This window comes from Protomyctophum parallelum (assembly GCF_964188405.1).
Source record: "Protomyctophum parallelum genome assembly, chromosome: 13".
Classification (NCBI taxonomy): Eukaryota; Metazoa; Chordata; class Actinopteri; order Myctophiformes; family Myctophidae; genus Protomyctophum; species Protomyctophum parallelum.
In genome coordinates, this window is record NC_139708.1 from 47,297,484 (window position 1) to 47,310,577 (window position 13,094).

Consider the following 13,094-nt stretch of genomic DNA (forward strand, 5'->3'; position numbering starts at 1 on the left):
AGACCCTAATCCATGCATTCATCTCCTCCCGGCTGGATTACTGCAACGATGTTTTGTTCGGCCTCCCCAAGAAGTCCCTTGACAGATTGCAGTACGTGCAAAACTCCGCTGCCAGAGTGCTCACCCGCACAAAACGCTGGCAGCACATCACCCCCACCCTCAAACACCTCCACTGGCTCCCGGTTAAGTTCCGCATTCACTACAAACTGCTCCTCCTCACCTACAAATCCCCCCATGCCCTTGCCCCACAGTACTTGACTGACCTCCTCAAGGACTACACCCCTGAGCGGAACCTGAGGTCTTCAGACATGGAACTCCTCACCATCCGTCATGCAAAACGGCGGACTCTCGGCGATAGAGCCTTCTACGTGGCAGCCCCTGCCCTCTGGAACTCTCTCCCCTTGGAGATCCGCCAGACTCCCACATTGAACTCTTTCAAGTCTGCACTGAAAAGACATTTGTTCACTTTGGCTTTTGGCAACTAGTTTTGTTTTTTGTCTTGTTAAGCGTCCTTGGGTTTCTTGAAAGGCGCTATATAAATCCAAGTTATTACTTGCGCAAGCAGAGCGCGCAAGTAATTACTTCGCCCAGTCACTTTCACCGTGACATCCAACCCGCCATTTGATGTGTATGCAAAAAAACAACAAATCTGTGCCTGTTTTGCTGGGACCAGATTACACAAATGACCATATTTCTTACGTCATCATTGAGAGCTAGTCATACGTATACTATATACATAATCAGTAAAAAAATAAAATTGCAAATTGTGCCTGATCTGCTGGGACCAGAGTACGTGGTGTGTATATGTATGACTAGCTCTCAATGATGACGTAAGAAATATGGTAATTTGTGTAATCTGGTCCCAGCAAACCAAGCACAGATTTGCTGTTTTTCTTGCATAAGCATAAAATGGCGGGTTGGCTGTCACGGTTTTTTGCGCAAAGTAATCACAGTATACCGCTAATCAACTTACAACTACATACTCTATATATAGTTATAGTATATGTATATGTATACGTATGTCTTACGTCATCATTGAGAGCTAGTCATACGTATACTATATACATAATCAGTAAAAAATAAAATGGCAAATTGTGCCTGATCTGCTGGGACCAGAGTATGTGGTGTGTATATGTATGACTAGCTCTCAATGATGACGTAAGAAATATGGTCATTTGTGTAATCTGGTCCCAGCAAACCAGGCACAGATTTGCTGTTTTTCTTGCATACGCATAAAATGGCGGGTTGGCTGTCACGTTTTTGACGTAAAGTAACCACAGTATACCGCTAATCAACTTACAACTACATACTCTATATAGTATATGTATACGTATGTCTTACGTCATCATTTATAGCTAGTCATATGTATACTATATACATAACCTGTAAAAAAAACTATAGTCACTATAGTCCAAGATGAAATACATTTAAAACAATTGACAATTTACAATAAGTAATCCAATAATTATACTGTATAATATATTTTAATTCAGTTTATATACATTTTCTTTCATCACATATCAATGATTTATTTTTCTTTGAAAAACGTAAAAGGGATCTAGAATATATCATATCATAACATCGATAAAACTGTATTTCTTATAGAGATAGAAACTTGAACCATACTTAATAATACTAGGTGTTTACATGCATAAAGTAGATAGGTAGCAAATAGTTACACCTAATGAATATACATTTCAAACTTTCCTTCACAGAGATACTGAGATTTAACAGTTTACAGCAGCCGAAAGTAATTGCACGCTCTGCTTGCGCACTAGTTGGCCATTTATGGCCTACTAGTGTGCAACAAGCAAGTATGCACTCGACAGAGTGCAGTTCTAGTTATTATTATTATTATCTGCCTTGTTCATCTTGAAAGAGCCAGACGCGCCGGTGCCTTTGAGCTGGACCCAGGGTGCCTCACACATTTGTGTTTGATGAGGGGGAGGGGCAGAACACCACCAACAATCAGCCATCAAACACAAATGTTTGGTCAACCCATGTGACTCCAATGGGTCGAGTCACACTTTTCATTAAAAGAAAATGGCCCATTGTCATGTAAATGTTGAGAGGTAAACTTGTTTAACCAATAATAGTCACCCAATCTTTAGTCTATAGTTTCTCCTCCCAGAGACAGATCATTGACAAAATCCACATGATAAACCTGGCACATGTTAACTCAATCACTATTGCAACAATGCCACACCAAACTCTTGTACCAGACTCAGTTATTTTAGCTCCAAGGTGTTACATTTGTTTGATAATTGAGATGAATATTAAGAAAGAGAAAATTAGTCCTAAAACCTGAACATCAATGGAAGTGGAAAATACATCCAACACATTTAACACACAATAATTAAAATCCCCCCCCCCCCCCAATACTAGAAATGTGTTCAACGCTCAACCCCCACCTCCACTTTGAGAAGCAAACGCTGATAGACATGCAGATTATATTTACACCAAAGCTCTCCTACACTTGCTTTATACAGAAGAGTCTCATTCCAGGACTATGAATAGCTGCTGGTTTTGGTGTGAAGCATCATGTTGAGTTCCACACAATGGAACAATGCCCCCCTCCCCACAGGGTGGAGCTGAATGTGAGTGATTGAGGTGATTTAAATCACACATTAAAGTCTAGTTAATTCAGTTAGATGCATTATTATTACTGATTAGTACATTAGATCAGTAAGACCAGATCCCAAAGCCTCCATATATTATATGGTAATGAATAAAATTCAGTTTCTACTTTCTACATACCTGGCTAAAGTGGGTTAGGTTATTGTGGATATGTTAAATATATAGCCTTTTTGAATATACACAATGCAACAGGTTGGCTGTTCAATGCAGCACTATGATGTAATACATGTAAAGAGACAGATCAGTACATGAATCATATAGCTCATATGCCTACTTGAATGGAATAAACTCTGTAAAGTGCATGTAGGTGGCTCTTAAAAGAGCCTTTGGGTTGTTGGTAGATCAATAAGCTCTACAAAGTGGTGTCCGTCCTGGCATTGTATGCATCTAGCTGGGCATCAAGCTTCTCTGCAGAAAGCGGCTGTTTTTTGGCACTACCAGTACCGCGTCCGCCTCTCCCCCGGCCTCTGGCACCGCCTGCGCCGCGGCCTCCACGTCCCCTCTGCTTGCCTCCAAAGCCACCAACACGCCTATTCATACCTCCCCCTCGTTTCAGACCCTGCATGGGAGGACGTCGCTGGTTATCAATCTGTGAGGTGACGAGCTGTATGTTCATGGGGCGCCCATCAAGTGGCATGCCGTTGTACTGTTTCATGGCCTTCAGGGCATCTGCCCTCCTTTCAAAGTGGACATATGCAGTCCCCAAACCCCTTCCAGAGCGGTCATAATGGACAGCAGCCTTCTTCAGTGTACCACACTCTGCAAAAAGTTCCTGGATATCTGCTTCAGAGACACCAAAGTCCAGGTTTGAGACAAGGAGCTTCCCTCCAGTTTCCACACCAGCTCCTCCACCACCAGCATTGTCGAACGTGTCAAGCTGTTTAGGCCTGCTATACGGCGTAGGTCTGCCTCGACCTCGGTTGAGGTTGCCTCGGCTCCTCATGGGGCCGGAGCCGCCAGTGGCTCCTCCAAGACGGCCGACACCGCTGCCAGCTCCACGGCCGCCACGGCCACCACTGCGGCCTCTGCGGCCTCCTCCTCTCTGCGACCTTTTCTGTTTGATAATGTCGTCTAAGGACATATCAATTGTATCTGCCATTATGCCCGAGCCTAATAACGCTAAAATAGAAGATGGTATACAACCTAGACTCTACGTAACTTGGTCCGAAACCCTGTCTCTCACTGAACGATCTGCCTGGAAAGAGTTGAAGGTTCTAAAGTGAATGAATGATGAGCTCAATTCCTCCTCATTTTAAGTGTGCTCTGAGGACCTAAGTGAGGACAGGCAGACTGCTCTGCAGTGCACTGGGCGGTGCCAAACCTGCTACCCCTCCCCCATTCACACTATAGAGCGCCGTAGTCCCGCCCTCTTGCATGACAACGCCAGGCCCAGGAAATGATTCCCAGTGCATTTTTCCCATAGCTAAATTCCAATACCGCAACTTTCACACTCGCTCACTCTCCTCGCGTCCTCCACTCGCTCCTCGGCTCCACCCCCAGCGAGGAGGAGAGGAGGAGGAGAGGATTCTATGCGAGGACAGAGTGGTGGTCGAATTTTCCTCTAGAATCGGAATGTACTACACGGTCATTTCAAAGCGACGGCACATTCCGCGATCACTAATGACGTGTATCAATTCAATTCAATTCAAAGGGCTTTATTGGCATGGGAAAACATACGTTAACATTTCCAAAGCAAAAGTGTTGGAACAATACAGTGTCACACAGCTGGATCACTGGAACTCCGAACAGAGCCGTACAGTCTACAGAATAGACAATTCATCATTTTGTGCATGTAACCGAGGGTCCGAGGCCAATGTGTATGTATTGGTAACATGTGCAAGGCAAGGCTATTTATTCCTGAAATAGTGAATAAGCGCCAGGATGCGCACACGTATAAATCACCCCCCCCCCCCCCCCTCCTCCGACAGTCAGTCCTCCTCCGCGGTCTTTGCAAATAACGGACACTATAACAGGAATTAGGTATAGTCTCTCTGACTTACTGTACATATCCAGTTCAGTCCACATATAAATAAATACATTTTTGTCACCGTCATTCATAGCAGTCTGTGCATTCAGGCATGCACATGATAAATTAACTATAGCTTTTGAGGTGCGCACAATATAGCCGGCCTAATTTATATATCCTACTTTTATTATGCTTATATCACACAACGCAATAAAGCCAGTGGCTTGTTGTGGTCCTTTCACTTTCACATACAGTAAGTAGGCTAGATAGGCTACAGTACTTTATCATTCTGAAGCTCTATTCATTCAGCGAAAATGTGTCTCTTCAACAAACAGTTGAACAGTGCGTGCATGTGTGTGTTGGCCGTTGGGTCAGCGACTTCAGCAAGTCAGCCGGCCGGCAGCTAGTGGATGCGATGGGGTGGGGTGGGGGGGTGCATAGTATCGGGTTTCAAGCAGTGTTTTTGTGCCACATGTGGAGGAGGCGGACTTATGTCACTGGAGAAGGAAAAAAACATGTACACGTGATGCGGAAATCCGCTGTGAGGAGACAAAATACCCCACCGAGCCTGCACCTGATGTACACTCGCTCTATGCGGTCTCGGAGAGCCCACTCGGCTCCTCCACTCGACTCCAATTTCCTCCTCGATGGAGCACTTTAACAACAACAAACTATTTGTTCGTGTTAGCACTCACTATCTATTTATACGTGTGTGCTGGTATTCAGGTAGTAGGCCTGGCCTACTTACTACAAAATGCAGTCATTAGTGCATACGCTTGCTAAAACACAAGAACCACATGTATTCCTAGAAAACGTTTAGGCAAATATTAGCCTATTTAGGACTGCAATGTTATGTTGCTATTTACTGTTGGCAACTACAAGAGAACCCCTGAAGGCAAATTTCCAACCACTACAGAGCCTGCTGCCACCTAAACCAGTTTGTCCAGCTGAATTTATTCAGACATGAATGTGAGGCAACAACATGGTAAAATGGATATGTGATATTTAGTAAAATTGTGGAAATGGATAGACTATATACTGTTTTATGACTACCTTGATAACACAATGGAGATGATTAAATGAATAGGCTACATAGTATCAAATTGTACCATTACATGTAGATTACTAAATTCTTCATTGTATCAAAACCTAATGTTATGCTAAAACCAGTTAGTTAAACCTATATTCTATAATATAATCTCACATTAACATTGCAATACAGAGCATTGTAGGGCCGGTTTAGCTGACTATGCAAAACTGACCTGCTGTTGCTCGTCAGTTAGTTGACTGGAGAGAACTAGTCTTGCATTAATGTAAAGATCGTTGTAGTTAAATGGTGCTTCTTTAGTCTGAACAATCTGAACTGTAGGCATGTTATTATTGGAAATGACTCTTATGTGGAAACAGTGGGTGGCTCTTAAAAGAGCCTTTGTGGGGTTTGTTCAGTCGAATGAGGCGGTTCATTTCTTGGAGGCTTTCTCGGTCTTCTTGGGCAGCAGAACAGCCTGGATGTTGGGCAGCACACCGCCCTGAGCGATGGTCACTTTTGTTGAGCTTTGTTGAGCTCCTCGTTGTTGCGGACGGCCAGCTGGAGGTGACGGGGGATGATACGAGTCTTCTTGTTGTCACGGGCGGCGTTTCCAGCCAAGCCCATCTCAGCGGTCAGATATTCGAGCACCGCAGCGATGGCCTTTCCTCCGGTCTTTCCTCGGCCACTCATTTTGGTGTAGGTTTATTTCTGGAATTGAATCTAGAAGAAGTGTGCTGGTGGAGAGGCGCGCGAGACCTTTTATACGTTCAACAACACAGAGAATAGTACTGTCTGTATGTGCGGGTGTGCGCCCGCCCCACCAATCATAGAAACTGATGAGAGCGCGGGCTGAGTGTGTATGAGCTTCCAACCAATCAGTAGTAGTGGCATGAAGTGCGCCTCCCAAAGAAGGAGGTTCCTGGCCAGAGACGGCGACTCAGAGCCAATGAGATAAAAGCAGCAGTTTTGACCTTTTGCTACAACTCCTTTCTTAATTTGGCAGAGAGTGAAAAAATGGCAAGAATCTAACAGTTCCAGACCGCTCGTAAATATGAAGCCACGTATGATCGTATTATAAACTCTAAACTGACTATCTTTGACTTTGTCTTGGATAATAAATCATATTACATTTGTACTACATTTATTGTGAATGTATTCCAGTTCAAGTTCAATGCACATTTTATTTCTAGTCCACAATCAACACTTCTGTGGAGCAAAGCACCAACATTTCCAAATATTGGAAGATTATTATTATGTGAATATATGTGTGAATATATAATTTTCAATATAAACTTTCATATACACAAGTATAAATAAAGTTTGATTTAATTTGAACTGTACATACATCCCTGTGTCATGTGTTATTTTGTCACAAATAGAAATGCTTATGTACCGTATTTGTACGTATATATATATATATATATATATATATATATATATATATATATATATATAGTAATAGTAAAAGTTTCAGCTACAACCAGTCAACCATGCTCAATGTGCAAATTTATCCTTGTAGATTTCAGACCATTGGTGAGAACAAAGACAGCAAAACAGGTTTGGCACCGCCCAGTGCACTGCAGAGCAGTCTGCCTGTCTTCACTTAGGTCCTCAGAGCACACTTAAAATGAGGAGGAATTGAGCTCATCATTCATTCACTTTAGTACCTTCAACTCTTTCCAGGCAGATCGTTCAGTGAGATACAGGGTTTCGGACCAAGTTACGTAGAGTCTAGGTTGTATACCATCTTCTATTTCATTCTAAGTTTAGCGTTATTAGGCTCGGGCATAATGGCAGATACAATTGATATGTCCTTAGACGACATTATCAAACAGAAAAGGTCGCAGAGAGGAGGAGGCCGTGGAGGCAGAGGCCGCAGTGGTGGCCGTGGCGGCGGCCGCGGAGCTGGCGGTGGTGTCGGCCATCTTGGAGGAGCCACCGGGGGAGCCACCGGCAGCTCCGGCCCCATGAGGAGCCGAGGCAACCTCAACCGAGGTCGAGGCAGACCTACGCCGTACAGCAGGCCTAAACAGCTTGACATGTTCGACAATGCTGGTGGTGGAGGAGCTGGTGTGGAAACTGGAGGGAAGCTCCTTGTCTCAAACCTGGACTTTGGTGTCTCTGAAGCAGATATCCAGGAACTTTTTGCAGAGTTTGGTAAACTGAAGAAGGCTGCTGTCCATTATGACCGCTCTGGAAGGGGTTTGGGGACTGCAGATCTTCACTTTGAGAGGAGGGCAGATGCCCTGAAGGCCATGAAACAGTACAACGGCATGCCACTTGATGGGCGCCCCATGAACATACAGCTCCTCACCTCACAGATTGATAACCAGCGACGGCCTCCCATGCAGGGTCTGAAACGAGGGGGAGGTATGAATAGGCGTGTTGGTGGCTTTGGAGGCAAGCAGAGGGGACGTGGAGGCCGCGGCGCAGGCGGTGCCAGAGGCCGGGGGAGTGGCGGACGCGGTGCTGGTGGTGCCAAAAAACAGCCGCTTTCTGCAGAGAAGCTTGATGCCCAGCTAGATGCATACAATGCCAGGACGGACACCACTTTGTAGAGCTTATTGATCTACCAACAACCCAAAGGCTCTTTTAAGAGCCACCTACATGCACTTTACAGAGTTTATTCCATTCAAGTAGGCAACATGTGCTTAAAGTTTGCATATGAGCTATATGATTCATGGACTGACAGTGGTTAGGTCTAATACAATCTCTTTACATGTATTACACCATAGTGCTGCATTGAACAGCCAACCCGTTTCATTGTGTATATTCAGAGGATATATATTTAACATATCCACAATAACCTAACCCACTACAATGACGCTTTTTTAGAAACTGCATTTTATTCATTACCATATAATATATGGAGGCTTTGGGATCTGGTCTTACTGATCTAATTTACTAATCGGTAATAATAATGCATCTAACTGAATTAACTAGATTTGAATGTGTGATTTAAATCACCTCAATCACTCACATTCAGCTCCACCCTGTGGGGAGGGGAGGCATTGTTCCATTGTGTGGAACTCAACATGATGCTTCACACCAAAACCAGCAGCTATTCATAGTCCTGGAATGAGACTCTTATGTACAAAGAAAGTGTAGAGAGGAGAGCTTTGGTGTAAATATATGCATGTTTATAAGCGTTTGCTTCTCAAAGTGGAGGTGGGGGTTGAGCGTTGAACACGTTTCTAGTATTGGGGGGGGGGGGGATTAATTTTAATTATTGTGTGTTAAATGTGTTGGATGTATTTTTCACTTCCAGTGATGTTCAGGTTTTAGGACTAATTATCTCTTTATTAATATTCATCTCAATTATCAAACAAATTTAACACCAACAAAGGAGCTAAAATTACTGAGTCTGGTACAAGAGTTTGGTGTTGTTGCAATAGTGATTGAGTTAACATGTGCCAGGTTTATCATGTGGATTTTGTCAATGATCTGTCTCTGGGAGGAGAAACTAGAATAAAGTAAAAATTGGGTGACTATTATTGGTTAAACAAGTTTACATGACAATGGGCCATTTGCTTTTAATGAAAAGCATGTACACCCAGGTTGGTGTTTTTCAATACTGTAGAAGAGTGATAAACACATCTTACAAGATGTCTTGTGTTGGGTGACATTGTGTGAACTGTGAAGACTATAGTTCAGTAAAACAGTGTGTGTGTGTGTGTGTGTGTGTGTGTGTGTGTGTGTGGCCCAATGTTCTGCATGACTCCTTTTGTTCTAAAAAACACATAATTGCAACAAAGCAATTCCATGTGCTTTACAAAGAACATCAAGCAATGGAAACTTTGTGAAATGGCACTAGGAAATATATGCCTATATATATTATTATTATTTTTTATACAGGGCACAATGACGAGTTAATTGTGCTTTGCATAATGACACACCGTAGGCCTACCTGAGAAGTGTCATCAAAACCAAATCAAATATGCATTATACAGTTTAGTTTTCTGATCACAGTGACTTAACCACGTTTTCCAACAGAAAGCCTTCTGTTATTGGAAGTTGAGATCACCACCATGCTTCCTTGAACTGGAGTGTGTTTACTGCGGTCAGGAAACATTATATTTTTAGCAAAACTGATGGGGCCTCTTCACACGTATCCAAACACCAATCAAGCAATGTTTGGTCGTTTTATTGTTATTTTGGGCCACCACAATGATTTTCCAATGGGAGTCACATGGGTTGACCAAACATGTGTGTTTGATTGCTGGTGGTGTCATGCCCCACCCCCTCATCAAACACAACTGTTTGATCAAACCATGTGAATCCCAGGCTTCATACACACATAAAGAACCACTGTGCTGTGCTCTGCCTGTGTTTCATGGCCGCTCCAATGCTTTTCCAATGGAAGTCACGTGGTTTGACCAAACACTTGTTTGATTGCCTCCCCCATCACACACAACTGTTTGGTTGTTGGCTTTCATCTCAGATATATTCATGAAAGAAAGGCACATGTGTGTTAACTGGTCAGGTCTTATTCAAATTAATTAATATACACAGTAGTTTGTTATAACTTGTTTTAATCGAGGAGAAAACTCAAGTGGCGAGAGATGTTTTGTGTGTGTTGACTACATGGTTCTTGTGTCATGTTTAAAGGACCACTTCACCACTTTTCAACCTATCTTCATATAATAGTTCCTCACTAATGATCATGATAAAATGGCACGATTTTTTTCCTACTCAGTCTGTGTCTCATAGGACGGCTGTGGGCAGTTTAGAAACCGTCTTCCAGTGACATCATTAGGCAGATTATTTTTTAAACAAGATTTTTTTACAAAAATGTTTAGATTTTCATTATCGTGAGAACGATGGCTTCCCTTTTAGCATTGCAACTTTTCAGGACTAGAAAGCCTGCAGTTTCTATTAGCTTGTATTCCCCATTGATGATGTCACTGGAAGACGGTTTCTGATCTGCCCACAGTCCTCCTATGAGACACAGACCGAGTAGGAAAAAATTGCGCAATCTTTTCATGATTATTAGTGAGGACCTATAGGTTGAAAAGTGGTGAAGTGGTCCTTTAAGTCCAGCCCCTTCAGAGCGTTCAGCATCAGTCTTTGAGAGTTTACTTTGGAGATTGAGAAGGAACAGCAACCTACTAGGCAATAATGGCAGAAGTCTAGCCTGGTTAATAAACCAGACTAATATCGCACGGACCGCGGGATATTAGTCTGGGGAGGCTCAGCTTGGATTTTATTTCCAGGGAAACATTTTCTCTTTGACGCAATTGGTCAGAGCTACTGTCAGTCAAAGGTCTCAAGCATTGAAAGTCACTGTACCAAAGCCCGCCCATATTGCATACCGTGTCCCGATTGGCCGCCCACATTATCTGGTGTAGGAAATGGGCGTACAATTGAGCCTCTCCAGACCGAAATCCGCCGGCAGGCAATTTATTTTTGCCAACGGCTGATTCGGTCTGGTTTATTAACCAGGCTAGCAGAAGTCGCCAAGAAGACCGGCCCCAGCGTCGCTGAGCTGGTCGTCAAGGCCGTGTCCAACTCCAAGGAGCGGAGCGGTGTGTCTCTGGCTGCGGTCAAGAAGGCTCTGGATGGCCCAGGCCGTAGCGTAACGGTCTGGGCACCGGACTGGTGATCCAGTCGCGGTGTGCCGCGGGTTCGACTCCCGGACCCGACACGGCCTTTACCGCATGTCATCCCCCCATCTCTCTCCCGTTTCCTGTCAGCCTACTTTCTATCCCTTAAAAAATCAATAAAGGCGTAAGCCGCAAAAAAATATCTTAAAAAAAAAAAAAAAGAAGGCTCTGGATTGATTGATTGATTGATTGAAATATTTATTAACAGTTTGCAGAATTTACAGTACATTTCAAGCACAAACTCAATACAAAGACTGTTAACTGTGAGTGGACGACCCAATTAAGCATTACACTTGTTTACAACAGGGTCCACATTGTTCAATTCATCAAAACATTTAGAGACATACAAATAGACATTTCTAAAGTCAGGTACTGGCTGCCGGCGGCTACGATGTGGAGAGGAACAAGGCCCGAGTCAAGATCGCCGTCAAGAGCCTGGTCGCTAAAGGCACCCTGGTCCAGCTCAAAGGCACCGGCACGTCTGGCTCTTTCAAGATGAACAAGGCAGAAGCGGTGAAGGTAAAGAAACCTGCAGCTCAGAAAGCAGTCAAAGCAAAGAAGCCCATGAAGGCGGCTGCAAAGAAGCCCGCAGCCGCCAATGAAAACTCCAAGAAAGGCAAGAAGCCTGCCGCCAAGAAAGTAGCTGCTAAAAGCCAGAAGAAGGCCACCAAGAGCCCCAAGAAAGTGGCTAAGAAGCCGGCAGCAGCCAAGAAAGCTCTAGAAGGCCAATCCCAAAAAGAAGTAAACTGTCTGCTCCATCTTTATACCCACAAAAGGCGCGCCTCCTATAGGAGTATCCTAACTTCTCTTTTTGGTTATCGTGTGAGCTGGAATAATAACCACCGTATGTATTTTTATTAATACATTTTCGTATGCCGTATGAGCAAAAATATGGACCCTTTCTAAAATATGTATTGCAAATATTATGTAGACTATTGCAAAAATATATGATTCTCTGATCCAGACTTTTCTCCGACTTGTCTCATATTTGTACAATAACTCATGTTGCTATGATTAGGTGTAATGATGAACGGTGACAAAACAAACATTACATTATCTTTATTGTCAATGGCGTTTTTAAAACAAACATTGAACTAAAAACATACATTAATTATCCCTTCACTGTCAATAATAGGCGTTTTAAAAACAAACATTATAGGAGGGGATCAAAACAACTATATCAAAACAACAATACAAAACAGTTTATATTACTTCTGGTAAAGCTTGTACGCTCTCTGGATGAATGAAATGTGGTGCCAATAAAGAACATGTTAATTCATGTAGTAGTGTGGTACGATGCGTCAAAAAAACAGCTCCCGTAGGATTCTTGTGCTAAAATTGATTTTTTTGCAGATCTTGCAGTCCAAACTATGAGAAAATGATGGGGTTCAAATTTTTGTTTTAAAACATTCTGAGTTGATTTCTTAAACTTTTAAAGTGGTCAGAAGAATCTTTTTTGACTTTTGGTAGGGGTGCTTCCTCAACTGGGACCTCTCGGACTGACCTCTGGGCCTATAAGTTCTCATTACATTCCTCGCTCTGCTCCTGTTCCAGAATAACGTCAAATTAGATCATAAATGAAGCATAAAAGTATTTGTAGCTGGGCTCTGATATAAAAAAAATAGTAGTAGCCAATACCAGGGGTCTTCCACAGGGGGCCCATGACCCCTAGGGGGTCCTCAGATTTACTATACAGGGGCCCACCAAATCATTGTGGGATAGGAATTTTTTTTTTTTTTTTTTTAACATTAAACCACTTGAACCATAGCATCCCTTTTCCAAGGAGAACTTTAGCCAACAATAGCTGATCTACAAGGTTGTAGTTTGAGCTTGTAGATCAGCTATTTTCAAAGTAAGG

The 13,094-nt window shown here is 43.1% G+C and overlaps 3 protein-coding genes across 3 annotated transcripts in view; 2 read left to right on the forward strand and 1 right to left on the reverse strand.

The window, feature by feature from the left end:
* The window catches only part of LOC310869848 (histone H1-like), a gene marked incomplete at both ends in the record, with an annotated part of 720,118 nt that overhangs the window by 690,514 nt on the left and 16,510 nt on the right, over positions 1–13,094 (forward strand). The gene's annotated exons all lie outside the window — the stretch shown is intronic.
* Positions 2,990–3,736, reverse strand: LOC310869588 (THO complex subunit 4-like; the record flags this gene model as incomplete). Its single annotated transcript, XM_083780401.1, has 1 exon — positions 2,990–3,736. The coding sequence occupies one exon, from the start codon at positions 3,734–3,736 to the stop codon at positions 2,990–2,992; it is 747 nt and encodes a 248-aa protein (XP_083636527.1).
* Positions 7,424–12,610, forward strand: LOC310869589 (THO complex subunit 4-A-like; the record flags this gene model as incomplete). The annotated part of the gene is made up of 4 exons (XM_083780402.1): positions 7,424–8,187; positions 11,076–11,208; positions 11,606–11,977; positions 12,590–12,610. The coding sequence occupies 4 exons, from the start codon at positions 7,424–7,426 to the stop codon at positions 12,608–12,610; spliced, it is 1,290 nt and encodes a 429-aa protein (XP_083636528.1).